Raw genomic sequence first — 14,099 nt, forward strand, 5'->3', positions numbered from 1 at the left:
CCGGAGAAAGGGAGTCAGAGGTGACAAGCAGTGTCACCCTAGGCCTGTCCCTGAGGCACCCTGACCCATGAGTAGAGGAGTCAAAAGAGTCCATCCCTCTAGGTTTCCCGGAAACGGCTGCATCCAACACCATGGGCACCACGAAGATTGTCCAACTGACTCCTTGACCTCGCTCTGTGCTCACCAAGTGACTTTCTGACAATAATAATGTTTTTCCGTGATAGATTTTCACTAAAGAAGAGAATATGCCAATCAATACTAATTGATTAGCAAATACTAATTGAATGCCCATTATACAGAAGACGTTATTCTTTTTGCACAGTAAGCAAATATTTGGTCAAACCGATAGCTCTATATCATAAAATAATAAATTACTTTTTTAAAAAAGTAATCTCTATGCCTAATCTGGGCTCCAACTCACGATTCTAAGATCAAGAGTTGCATGCTCCACTGACTGAGGCAGCCAGGCACCCCTTCATTATGTTTTTGTTTTTTGTTTTTGGCTTTTTTTTTTTTTTTTTGAGATTTTATTTATCTGAAAGCCAAAGAGGGAGAGAGCACGAGTGTGGGGAGGAGGAGAGGGAGAGGGACAAACAGACTCTGCATTGAGCCCGGAGCCTGAGGCAGGGCCCAATCTCACTATCCTGAGATCATGACCTAAGCCAAAGACAAGAGTGAGGCGCTCAACCACCTGAGCCACCCAGGCACCCCCATTCTGGCTTTTTTTTAAATTAATTTTTATTGGTGTTCAATTTACCAACATACAGAAAAACACCCAGTGCTCATCCCGTCAAGTGTCTGCCTCAGTGCCTCTTGTTTGATTATCAGAGGTCACTCCTCCCAGAGGATTTTGGATGCATGAAAACAATTGAATGCTAAGGGGAGCTCGCCTGAACTGAGTGGCCATGTTCAGGTGCTCCTATATGTCAATTTTTAAAAAGGGTTTTATTTATGTATTTGAGAGTGAGAGATTTGGGGCAGAGGGAGAAGCAGGCTCCCCACTGAGCAGACAGCCTGATGCAGACTTGATTCCAGGACCCCAGGATCATGACCTGAGCCAAAGTCAGCTTAACCGGCTGACCCACCCAGGTGCTCCTGTACCTCAATTTTTTAAAAAAAATTGTGCTTATCGAAGTCATGCATCCCCATGATTTAAAAAGTCAATTAGCTTTAAGGTTTCTTATTAAAACAAATAGTATCCCATCCTCCCACCCTCATTTTCCTCACCTAAGTGGCCGTTTAACATACCAGTTAATTATATTTTAGCCTATTGTTTGGATAGTCTATGTCTGTGTGGCTAATTCTTGGTGTTTGACACCAACTCTGGAAAGGGAGATGTTATCCTCTCTCCCCTCCCTGTCCCCATCACATGGCCACTTTCTCCATTCCCTGTCCTCCCAGCAGAATGATATTTTAATCAATATTCAGGGTTTCCATTATTGCAACTAGGTCAGGGGCTAGTCACAGTTGAAGCTCAGTAAACTACGAATATTTTCCTTTTCGTGATAGAATTCAGTCCTCATTTCTGACAAAGAGTGCTCCTTCTGAGGACCACTCCAAGATTAATCTGGGACTAAGAAGTCACTGCAGGGTAACTGAGTGGTGGTTTATATCGTAGTTCAGTCCTCAAAGCCTTGCTCAGCTTCAGTGCTTTGTGTTCTATCTCTGCACAGCTTGAAAGCAGCCCAGGATTTGTGTTGTTCCATGCACAAAATTAGGGGATCTCCCTCTTTGGCTCTTCTCATTGAGATTTCCCACACATTCTTTGGCTCCCATAGGCCCGTCTTTATAGATGGGATTCCTTCAGAGTTTTAGCTTCTTGCTTAAGCTAAAGCAAGGAGACAAAGAAGGGAGGCAGGGAAAGGCATTTTCCTCCTTTGTTCAGCTTGAAGGGGATCCTCTTTCCTGCCTTTTGGCCAGAACAATGGGTTTCTTTTGGAGCTGCTCCCTGTGCATGCTGCTCAGTTCGCTAGTTTGGCCCACCCTTGGGTTAAACCCAACAAACCAACCAGAGAATTCACTGCCACTGTCCTGGACTTGCTTCAAGTTTTAACTGGGCTCCCCATTCTCCCTGTTATTTGCTTTTCAGAATCTTGAGGTAGTTGCTTTTTGGTATTTTGTCTGGGGATTCTGGTTGTCATCAGTGGGACAGATGGGCTACCATGGGCTTACTGTCTACCTTGGCCCACTCTGGAAGCTGGCTCACTCTAAAAGCTGGAGACTGAACAGTGTTTGGAAGCTTTGAGTGTGGGGGGTGGAGCCTGTCAGCTCGACCCATCACTGTAGGGTGGATCTGAGTGGATGGTTTAGTTGGGAAAGCTCCAAAGTCAGTATCTTTAAGACTTTCTTCTTGGGCTGGCCAGATTTCCCAGAGAAAGATCCTCCTACTTCCTGCCTGGGCAGAGAAGCCCCAATTGTCTGCTTGTAGACGCTGAGTGGCTAAGAAAGCTGGGGTCCCGAAGACCCAGCATGGATACAGTCTCATAACGGGCCTGTCTGCAGGGAGGTTCTGCTGCCCCACACTGTGCCAGCGTCCCTGAGAACAGAGGCACTTGGTTTTACCCTGTCTGGAGAATGGACGTCCAGCCCTTTCCTAGATGGGGTGGGACAGTCCTACAGACTTTTTATACAGACCTTTATGATGAAAGGTCATGAATTACATTGTTACTCCTACCTAAGAAATGGGAAAGACAAACATTTGGGCTCTCTCCACAAGCTGTCACAATTACCCCACTTAGGAAATTTTATGCTTCATCGGGAGATGTCAATTAGAGGCACAGATGATGGTAATGGCCCACCGTTAGTGGGTGCTCTTTTCTTTAAACATCCGGGGAGGGTGGAGGACTTCCAAGAGCTAATCCACTTTCTCACCTAGACCACGTGCAAACTAATGCACACATAGAGATGAACCTCCTTTTTGTTTCTTTCCATCAACTATTTTGAGACAGGTGACATATTTTTTCATTGTTTCATTAAAAGTCATATTTTTATCTTTTTATTTTTGAGGACACACCTTTCTAACCAAACTAGAGAGAAACAGAGGTTGTGTGTGTGTGTGTGTGTGTGTGTGTGTGTGTGTGTGTATGTATGTATGGGGGTAGGGGGGGTCCCAGACTGGAAATATCCATAAAACAATGTGATTGGGCTTGACATATGGACATATATAGAGACCTGAACCAAGAATTAGTGGTTATACCTTCTTCTCAGGAACACATGGAACTTCTAATGAAAAACTGACCACGTACTGCAAATAAAGCAAGTCCCAACAAAAGTCAAAGGGTCAGCATCATATAGATCAAGTTCCTCAACTACAATGTGATTAAGTTAGAAATCAGTAACAAGAAGATAATTTGTAAAAACCTCACAGTTGGAGATTTTAAAATATTTCTATTACAATTAGGTCAAAGAAAAAAAATCACAGTTGACCTAAATGATAATGAAAGTGCCACGTATCACAACTCAGGAACCGTTGCTAAAATAATACTTTGAAGAGAAGTCTGGGACTTAAATTCTTATATTAGAAGAGAAGAAAGGCTGACAGTTAATGAGTGAATCCTCCAACTTAGTGTAAAAAAAAAAGAGCAATAAAAATACACACAAATGTTCTAATTTTTTCTTACTCTAGCGAGAATACACTTAGTAAGGAAAACAACACTAAAAGCAAGTCATTATTCTGATGTGATGATGTTAAGTGCTCACGAACGAAGGAAGTGAAAACAAGGTCATTACCTTCCAATTTCATTCAGCTCAGTATAAGCTGAATCAAAATTTTCCTTCCAAGAAATGGTGGCACCATCAGCAGCAGCATCTTTGGAAGAGAGAGAACCCATTTATACTGAGGAAGTCATAAAAGAATAAAGGAAAGGTCAACAGAAAAGCTCCTGCATGGCCCCAAAGCAATTCTCATGACCAAATACGGAGTCTAACTCGGTGGGAAAACGCCAGGATTCTCTGAAATGTGATTTAATAAAATATCATCAAAGGGGAAGCTGCCAGGACAGAGTCAGCAACCCCCGCAAGGCCCCCACCCCTGTGCCATCTACAGAAACAAAAGAAAACTCGGGACAATCAGAGATGTAACCTCTGGGTATTTTAAAATAGAAATTTGGTAGAAAAAATTAAGAGAAAGAAAAACGCATGGGAGGTCCAGAAAAGCCAGTGAGAATCAGGGCTGAGGGGGCACGCAGCAGAGGTTAGGGGACGAGTTACAGGCCCAGAGCGGGGAAGGAGAATGTGCTCAGAACCTCCTAACCACGGTCACGGTCACTCTGCTGCGTCAGTGAGGGCTCCCGGCGCTCTGAATGATTTAGCTTAGCCCCAAATACAGGCCTGAGCACAACGTGTGGCAGCAGTACCTTGTATGATGTGTTCACTTCACACACGTGCACACGCACACAAGCATGCACGCCAAGACGTATTTGTGCTGTCCTGGGGACCAAGGCTCACAAGGTGCAAAACGGGGCAGGATTTAGTCAGCGGCTTGGGAGGCGAGGACCCAGCGGGCCCGGGGCTCTTCCGACCCGGACGCCCTCAGGCCACCCAGAGCACAGCCAGGCTCACGCTCAGGTGCCTGTGTCTGTGGAATTCTGAGGAAACAGAGACCCAGGGCCCAGGGTTCCCAGCGAGTCATGGGTCCAAGGGAGCAAGGCTACTGGGAGGGAGCTGAGCCCCTGGGGACAGCCCCTCCCAGACCCAGCTAGGGGCCAGGGGCCGGGCGGTAGCTGAAGGCCCTAGAAGGCTTGTGAGGCCGCCCTGGACACCCTGGGATCCCCTTAGCCCAGAAACACACAGGCTTGTGGTCTGTCCAGGGCAGTGACCTCCTCCACCCCGACACACACGGGCCACTCCCTCGTGCCAGCACGGAACCCCAAACTACTTGGGGATTTCTTCAGGCTGACAAGTGTGCTCTTCCAAAATGTTCTTGGGTGGGCGGCCCGGGCGGCTCAGCGGGTTAGCGCCGCCTGCAGCCCAGGGCGTGATCCTGGAGACCCAGGATCGAGTCCCACGTCGGGCTCCCTGCATGGAGCCTGCTTCTCCCTCTGCCTGTGTCTCTGCCCCTCTCTCTCATGAATAAGTAAAAAAACCAAAATGTTGGGATCCCTGGGTGGCGCAGCGGTTTAGCGCCTGCCTTTGGCCCAGGGTGCGATCCTGGAGACCTGGGATCGAATCCCACGTCAGGCTCCCGGTGCATGGAGCCTGCTTCTCCCTCTGCCTGTGTCTCTGCCTCTCTCTCTCTCTCTCTCTCTGTGACTATCATAAATTAAAAAAAAAAGGAAAAAAAAAAAAAAAAACCAAAATGTTTTTGGGACCAAGGTGGCTTGCTGAGACAGTGAACAGGTGGGATTTGGAAAATACTCACCCTAGCTAGTTGTAGGTGTATCTAAATTATCTGACACGTCTATATAAAAATGTACCCACCCTGAGGAGTGCCTGGGTTGTTCCATTGGTTAAAAGTCGGCCTTTGGCTCAGGTCATGATCCCAGGGGCCTGGGATGGGGCCCCGGGTGTCGGGCTCCCCGCTCAGAGAAGAGCCTGTTTCTCCTTATCCCTCTGCCCCTCTCCCCACTCACATGCATGCTCTCCCTCTCTCAAATAAACAACAACAACAACAAAAATCTAAAAAAAAAAAAAACCAAACCATATCCACCTCGAAGAAAGACATTCTGGGAAGGCTGGGTATGGGGAAACTATCAGATACTCATTTTGATCCAGATCTTTCAACTGGGCTGCTTTCGTCTCCCCAGTTTAAGTGGTGAATGGGGCTGAGATGCTGTGAGGCTCACTCCAGCCAGGAAGGGGTTCCCAGGGGAAGGGACGTTGGGTGTTCCCACCTAGGAAAGGGGGCAGATAGCATCCAGGTGACTCCTGACTGCCCCTCTCTGTTCCTGGAGACGTACTCAGGTGCTCAGGGACCCTGGCAGGCCCAGGGTAGACATGGTGGTGGGACCAGGGTGGGGGTGGGGACCTCACTTTTGCTCTGGGTGAAAAACCAGACTTTTCAGCAGGTGTCTGCAACTGACGCTGACTTGAGTCCCTCGAGCCTCTTACTTGGCTGAGCGGCCGGCCCATCCAGGTGGCCCCACCTGGTCAGGTGCCCCCCTCCGTGCCCCGGGGAACCCCACCCCGGGGACTCACCGTACTCCGGGAGTCGCACGAACTCCGAGGGCTCGCTGGGAAGGCTGATCCCCCAGGGGTTACTGGCGCTGACTCTGAACTGATAGGGGCTCCCGGGACTGAGGTCCTCGATGACCAGGTAGGTGTCCAAGGTCGAAGCCACCGACTGCTGCCAGGCCTGGGAACCTAGTGCGCGATTTCCGAGGAGCGGGGAAGAGAAAAAGCCAGGGGGACATTGTTGCAGAGGCCTTTGGCAAGCAAACAAAGGGACGTCGACGCACTGCATTCAAGGAACAGTTGTGCTTGCTGCCTGGGTCACCTGCGGCCCCGCGGCCGGCTGTTCCCCGCGGGGTGCGGATGGGGGGGGGCTCGCAGAGGGGGCGAGAAGGCCGAGATCATGCAGGACTTACCGAAGGACGCGTGGCCACTTTTTAACAAGGCATAAAAAGGTGTTATAAATAACAAGATGAAAGAAAATATGCATTTGGAAGCAGAAGCAGAGGGGAGCCGGCCAGGCCCCAGCACTCCATGCGTGAACCACACCGTGCAAGGCGGCCACGTAACCCTCTCCTTTCACTTTCACACTTAAGCCGCCAGAAATCCCGCGGGGTTGGGAACGTGGGAAACTGAGGCTCAGAAAGATGAGATGATTTTCCTCAAGCCAAGTGGCATGATGGGCTGAGAGCTGAGCCGGCTGCAGAGTACTAGCTTTGCAGACGTGTCCCCTGGCTCAGCGCGACCCCTTCTGGGCCAAGAGGGGGAGACCCGAGAGCGCAGCAGCTTCACAAAGATGCAGAAACCATCAGCTTTGTTGCGTAGACGAGAGAAGAGTTGAAATACTCTGAGTAGTGGCGAGTAAAACAAGTGATTTGGGTTCTGGGCACAAACAATTGCTGGAAATTCAGCTGCGTGATTCCCCATGTGGTTCAGGGACGTGCCGTTAACAACCAGAGCCACCGGCAGCCTCTTGTGTAACCGATTCTTGCTAACAGGCCACAGGTTCGGGTGCTTCTAACTGCCGATGAAGGTGTGCACCCTTAGCAGGTAAACATAACGAATTTACAAAAACGAATGGTTTTTAAGAATTATACGCACGTATGTATATAAAATTTAGAGGTCACACAAAATATATATGAGATCTATATTTATATAATGTGATCTCTAAATTTCATCTGGGGGTGGGGGGTAAAGCCCTGCTCGTGCTACCCTAGTTATCACTCCGCGGGAAGGATCACGAGCCAGTGAACTTGACCCCTGGGTCTAATGCCCACCCTGCCTCTTAGGAACTCCTGTCTCGTGTTCCTTAACTTTCTTTAGGCCTTAGCTTCCTCATCTGTAAAATGGGCCTGATTGCCCCATTTGTCTGGGTGATGGGGCTTATTAAGAACAGAAATGCACGCAGAGGCAGGCAGGAGGCCTGTCACACGTCATTATCACTTTGGCAAAAACGCCTGCTTGAAGCTACAGATCAGAAGGAGGCTGTAGTCTGGCACGGAGGTCTTTAGGCTCAGTTGGAAGACACAGGAAGGAACAGGCTGGAGGGTATGGAAGCAAGTAGTTTAGGACTCTGAAGGGCCTCCTTTTGAGAAAGAGAAGAAAGAAAAAGAAGAGTGGGGGCAGCCAGCGCACCTTCCTCTCTGTACTCCACGGTGTAACCAGAAATTGTGCAGTTGCCCGTGCTGGAGGGAGGCAGCCAGCGGAGGATCACGGAGGTGCAGCTTCTCTCCTGGGCAATGGGGCGGTTAGGGGCCGCTGGGACACCTTCGGGACAGAAATTACGGTCAAGTGCTATTCCTGCAGGTCGTGGCATTTTACACCAAGGTTGCACATTACCTAGGAAACCATACCCTCCCTGTGTCTCAAATTTTTTCTCTGGCCTTCTTCACCAAGGGGCGTACCTTTCCCCAGGCCCTGGAGAGGCCCGGCAGATACACCTGGGGGCTAGGAGTTCTTCCTTGGGCTAAAGACTGCACGCTGGACGTACAGCTTGGCCGGGGAGCCATGCAGGAAGGCATGGGGGGCCTCAGGTAGCTCTCAGGGAAGATTCCTTCTCTTTGCCTTTGCTGGACCTTTACTTTGGGATTTCACAATGGACCTTTTGTTCCCCAGGTCCCAGAGAGCCCTTGTAACGTCCACTTAAAATGTTTGATTAACACAAATTCATAGAAACAGGAAATAGAAAGGTGGGTGGCTGCCAGGGATGGTGGGGAGAGGGAACGGGAGCTGTTATTGAACGGATATGGGATTTAGTTTTGCAAGAGAAGAGTTCCAGGGATTGGTCATACAACAATACGAATGCACTCAACACTACAGGGTGTACACTTAACATTGGTTAAGATGCTAAATTTCATGTTACAAGTATTTTACCATAATAAAAAAATATTTTAAAAGTCTAAAAAGCGTTTGACTAGCAAAGAGCCTGTACCTTGCACTTTAACTGTAGCAGATGTAGACGTGGTGCCGTGGTCATTTGTTGCTATGCAGGTATAAATCCCACTGTCTTGGGGCATCAGATTGCAGATCTTCAGGGTGATTTCTCCTGAATCACTAGAGATACCGAAAGGATGCTCTTCAGACTCCAGGAATGAGACAATTGACTGCTGGGTAAAATCCCATAGAGTGGACACACGGTGCGCTGAGCTGAATCCTCAGGCCCAAAGTATCCTCCGGCTCTGACTTTCCCAACACACCTTGGGGGATCCCCTTGTCTTTCTATGCTCCCATTTCTTTGTGGGGGGAAATTCTTGCCACCCTCATCTCCCATGTTTGTTGTATATAGGGTACAGGGATAGAAAAGGAGTGCAACGAGAGAAGAATCAGAAAATGGTTTGAAATCTATAAAGTCCTACACGATATTACTGGTTTTATGACCACTAGCAACTTTGTCCTAAAATATTCTCAGCCTCACACATCAGTAACAAATGGTACAAGAAAATGGAGGGGGGGGGACGCCCGGGGAGCTCAGCGGTTTGGCTCCTGCCTTGAGCCCAGAGCATGATCCTGGGGTCCTGGGATCGAGCCCCACATTGGGCTCCCTGTGTGGAGCCTGCTTCTCCCTCTGCCTGTTCTCTACCTCTGTGTGTGTGTGTGTGTGTGTGTCTCATGAATAAATAAATCTTAAAAAAAATAGGAGGGTTATCTGGGTGGTGCAGTCGGTTAAGCATCTGACTTGGTTTCGGCTCAGGTTGTGACCTTGGGGTCCTGGGATTAAGCCCCATGTTGGGCTCCGTGCTCTGCACAGAATTTACTTAGGATTCTCTCTCCTCCTCCCTCTGCCCTCACCCATGCTCTTTTTCTTTCTAAAGTGGATGAATAAATCTTGAAAAGAAAAGAAAATGGAATGACTGAGAATGAAGATGTTTAAGTGTTTCAAACTCTACTATGGGACCCTCAAAACAATTAAGTGAATTAAGGAAAGGACACATTTCACCACTAAATGCTAACTTCCCCAGTAGTCCCAATAGGGGGTCCAGAATATCACAAGGGAAACACTGCTCAGAAAGGGTGAAATGCAGCAATTACAGTCAACCCTGCTCCCTCCCCACAGCCTGCTGCTCTTCTGGATCCTCACCAAGCACTGACTCTCACACCAAGTTCCAGGGGTCCACTGATCTTAGGACCTGGCCATCCCTGGCCATCTTTGCTGGGCATACCATTTCATATGAACAAAAACTTTTTTAAAGATTTTATTTATTTATTCATGAGAGACACACAGAGGCAGAGACACAGGCAGAGGGAAAAGCAGGCTCCATGCAGGGAGTCCGACGTGGGACTCGATCCCCAGGACTCCAGCATCACGCCCTGAGCCAGAAGGCAGATGCTTAACCGCTGAGCCACCCAGGTGTCCCCATATGAACAAAAATTAAGTTAATGGATGGGAGTTTGATTCTAGATGATTCTTTGATAAATGCTTAAGCACTTAGGGCTTGCTACTGCTTGTGCACTGTAAACAGCAGTACGCCATAAAGTTCACCCTCAGTAGCAGTAAATAATAACAGAATGATTTGGAGGCAGTCAACCAAGGTGTTTTTTGTTTTTGCTTTTTTTTTTTTTTTTTTTTTTTGCAAAAACAGCCTTTCTGTGTAGAAGCATGTTTATGGCTGGATTTTGTGTTTAACATTGCATATTTTGGAGCGAGTCTTTTTTTTCCCCCTTCTTCTATGGAAATTGTTCTTAGGCTAATGGAGGAATTAAATAGATCACTGTTTCACAGGACCCCAGAGGGACACAAAGGGAGCAGGATATTGGGATGTGAGACCCACAGCCCATCCATAGGTCTGGAGCCTTTGCCTCTACTGCTGACATTGGGGATCCTTCGGGAAAGATCAACCAATCAGATGAATGTAAGTCAGTGACTGTCAAAGCTCTTTGATGGTATGGTTTATGCTTGACCTGAGATATAAAGGTTTGTGTTTCTATTTGTTGAATGTGGGTCTAGAATACAGTCTTTCCAAACTATTCGTGTGGGTTCAGGTGTGTCTGTGTGATGCTGAGCAGCGTGTGACCCTGTGCTGTGCATCACCCAGCTGTCTGACAGGCTCAGTGGCAGGCCGCAGTGAGTGGTGGGGCCGTGCCCACAGCTCCCAGCGGCGATGCACGGCTGTGTGAGAGCACTGTCTCGAGAGCACGCTTTCATGAGCCGCCCATGTTTTTTTTTTTTTTTAATTTTTTAAAGATTTTTTAAAAAACTTATTCATGAGAGACATAGAGAGAGAGAGAGGCAGAGACACAGGCAGAGGGGGAAGCAGGCTCCATGCAGAAGCCCGACGTGGGACTTGATCCCAGGACTCCAGGATCACACCCTGGGCCAAAGGCAGGCGCTAAACTGCTGAGCCACCCAGGGATCCCCGCCCATGGTTTTTGACTCAATTTCTCTCCTAGCCAAGGCCAAATATTTGTGCCAGAATAAGCTCCAAAGCAGCTGTCCTCCCGCAGAGGCTAGGTAACCCGAACAGCAGCTGCCCCGAGGTGCTGGGGGTGTCCACGTGGGGCGATCCACTTACCAGGAGGAGACCGTGTATGTGGCCGAACTGTTGTCAGTGTCAAGGATGTTCTGGTCTGGCCCCTTCCAGGTGATGGTGGGCTTTGGCCGTCCACAGACTTTGCACTGCAATGTCACTGTGTCCCCGAGCAAGCAGGTCACATCCACCAAGGGCACAAGGAACTCCGGGGCCACTGTGGTCAAAGCGACATAAATCAACATTTAGAACAAACAGAACAAATAGTCATTTTACAACACAACCTTCTCATCCCCCCATCCCATGTGTGATGATTCAATTAACCTTCAGCTTAATACTCTTGGACCATCCGTGTCCCATTAAGAAGTATCTTACAAATAGTAAATGTTTTATCGTAGAAAATCAGGAAATACAGATAAAAGAAGGAAAAGCTGCACGATATCCTGGTACAGAGGTTACTACTGTGAACATTTTGGTCTAATCCACACACTTTCGGCTTTAATCCACACACATTTTCTTCCACAAATCATACATGTTGCAAGTTGTGGTCTTTTCCACCCCAGCAGTGTATCCTAAACACCCTTCCTTGTCCATAGCGCGGAACTACATCACCATTGTGTATGGCCTCTTCCTCACTGATGGACTTGCCACAATTTATTTAGCCAATCCCCATGTTGTCAATCCTACTTTTTAACTCACCTTCTTGGATGAAATTTGGATTTAAGATCTGAAAGACACAAAGAAACAGAAAATTGCTTAAATCCTAAACTAGTAAATGAGAACAGGAGATTTTTTTTTTTTTTTTAACCCTAGTGAGTAAAAAGGAAGTACAGTTTAGGGAGATGGAGCCTGGAGTCCAGCCTTTATTGTTTGCGACCGTTTGTTTGGCCGTGGCAGTCATGACCCCGGGGCACCTGCTCAGCCTTCCTCTCTACGCTGGTTCTGCACGTTCCTCTGGGCAGCCCAGGGCCCCAGGCAGGTGTATCACGGCTGCAAGCTCTGCTGGCTGCAGCTGGCCTTTCCCTCTCGCATTTCCCTTCCTCAGCGGCTCTTCCTCCCGGTCAGATGTGTAAAGGCCGCCCTCCCTGGCCTCCTTCCACATGCACTCGAGCAAGGCATTGGTGCCGATTCTTCCCGGCATCATGGATTTTCAAAAACAGAGCACCTGATGTGGGCCAAACCGGAAGGGCCGTTGACATTAACCAATGACCTCTAACCCAATGGTTTCCTTCCACATGTAGCCCCCTCCCTCCCAGGAGGGGAATGTTCCCTTCAAGCAGCTGCACGCGGAGCTTGTCTGGTGGGGAAGGTCCTCCCGTCCATCCTCTCCCCAGCGTGGCCTCCTGTCGCCCAAGCCTCCGTGGGGCAACTTGGAAAGCACTGACCTAGGGGGTCTAGTCCTTTCGGCTGCTTGGGTGAGACAGACTCAGGCCCACTTAAGCGTCAGTCGCATGACTGGTTGGCAGAGGCACCGCGGGGGCTCTTTACACACACTGTAAAGGCCGCCTCGTGTCCCCATGGCTTGTCACGGAAGGTGGACTTCTGGCCAACTAGCCATGCCGAAATGTCACCCCTTCTTGATTTTTCTCTCATCTTTTGTTTTATCGCTAATCACACGAGTGCAGGTTCACCCTTGGTGGGGTGAACCAAAACATGGATTTTGGAGTCAGAAAGTCTGGGGCTCACCTCCTTTGTTTCATATGATGATCACTTATGATCTATTATATCATTTTCCTTCCCTATAAAATGGGGATAAATAATACCTGTTGCAAAGTGTTATTGCAGAGATCAAGTGAGAAATATATGTCAAGTGCTTGGCACAATGCTTGACGGATAACAAGCGTTCAGTGACCACTTAAGTAAAGAAAGATGATCTACTGCCCTACGACCCAGCAATTGCACTGCTGGGGATTTACCCCAAAGATACAGATGCAATGAAATGCCGGGACACCTGCACCCCGAGTTTATAGCAGCAATGTCCACAGTAGCCAAACTGTGGAAGGGGCCTCGGTGTCCATGGAGAGATGATGGATAGAGAAGCTGTGGTCTATGTATACACTGGAATATTCCTCAGCCATTAGAAACGGCAAATACCCACCACTTGCTTCGACGTGGAGGGACCTGGAGGGTATGATGCTGAGTGAAATAAGTCAATCAGAGAAGGACAAACATTATATGGTCTCATTCATTTGGGGAATATAAGAAATAGTGAAAGGGAATAAAGGGGAAAGGAGAAAAAATGAGTGGGAAATATCAGAAAGGGAGACAGAACATGAGAGACTCCTAACTCTGGGAAACGAACTAGGGGTGGGGGAAGGGGAGGTGGGCGGGAGGGTGGGGGTGACTGGGTGACGGGCACTGAGGGGGGCACTTGATGGGATGGGCACTGGGTGTTATTCTATATGTTGGCAAATTGAACACCAATAAAAAATAAATTTACAAGAAAAAAAAAAAAGCTGATCTAATTCTAGTCCTTTCCCTTCCACTAAGCAGCCTATTGTTACAGAGGCTTTTCTCTAAATTTCTGTTGTCAAATTCTTCTCTGCTCCATAACGAAGCCAGACAGCTCACGTGCCTCCCAAATGGCCCATTGCGGCCTTCCTACTCCTCTCCCTGTAGCCACTCATGTCCTGTGTGAACACAGTTTCTGCTGCTGTTTCCCTTACGCGGGATCCACGTGAGCCCTTTGGAGCAAGATGCTGTCGTCCCCCTTAGGATTCTCCTTGGTGAACCAATTGCCCACATATACCACTCCGGGTTCCCACGAGGCGAGCTGCGCAAAACTCCTGCAATGCCAACTCTTGGGGCTGCGTGTCTTGAGACTAAGCGCTACTTAGTGCTTAGCCCTCTGCTAGTCTCAAAGGTCATGTGCACCACTGCCCGGCCTTCCTTAAAATTGTGGTTCTCAATCTTTAACCTGGACAGCTTTAAAAACATCAAAAGACCGATGCCTGGACCTCAGGCCTAAAGATTCTTCTAGTTGGTGTGAAGTGGGGGGCCGGGCGTGAGGATTTTTGAAAGCTGCTT

General features: G+C 48.5%; 1 protein-coding gene across 14 annotated transcripts in view; it reads right to left on the minus strand.

Annotated features, from left to right (window-relative positions):
• The window catches only part of KALRN (kalirin RhoGEF kinase), a 661,253-nt gene that overhangs the window by 12,909 nt on the left and 634,245 nt on the right, over window positions 1-14,099 (minus strand). For all 14 annotated transcript variants that reach the window (XM_041763076.1, XM_041763066.1, XM_041763054.1 and 11 more), the window contains 6 exons: window positions 11,772-11,799; window positions 11,118-11,289; window positions 8,540-8,661; window positions 7,744-7,875; window positions 6,136-6,300; window positions 3,730-3,808 (listed from right to left, as the gene is read on the minus strand). In XM_041763076.1, the coding sequence (XP_041619010.1) occupies window positions 3,730-3,808; window positions 6,136-6,300; window positions 7,744-7,875; window positions 8,540-8,661; window positions 11,118-11,289; window positions 11,772-11,799 (698 nt within the window). The remainder of the gene's footprint in view (window positions 1-3,729; window positions 3,809-6,135; window positions 6,301-7,743; window positions 7,876-8,539; window positions 8,662-11,117; window positions 11,290-11,771; window positions 11,800-14,099) is intronic.

This window comes from Vulpes lagopus, chromosome 1, assembly GCF_018345385.1.
Source record: "Vulpes lagopus strain Blue_001 chromosome 1, ASM1834538v1, whole genome shotgun sequence".
Taxonomy (NCBI): Eukaryota; Metazoa; Chordata; class Mammalia; order Carnivora; family Canidae; genus Vulpes; species Vulpes lagopus.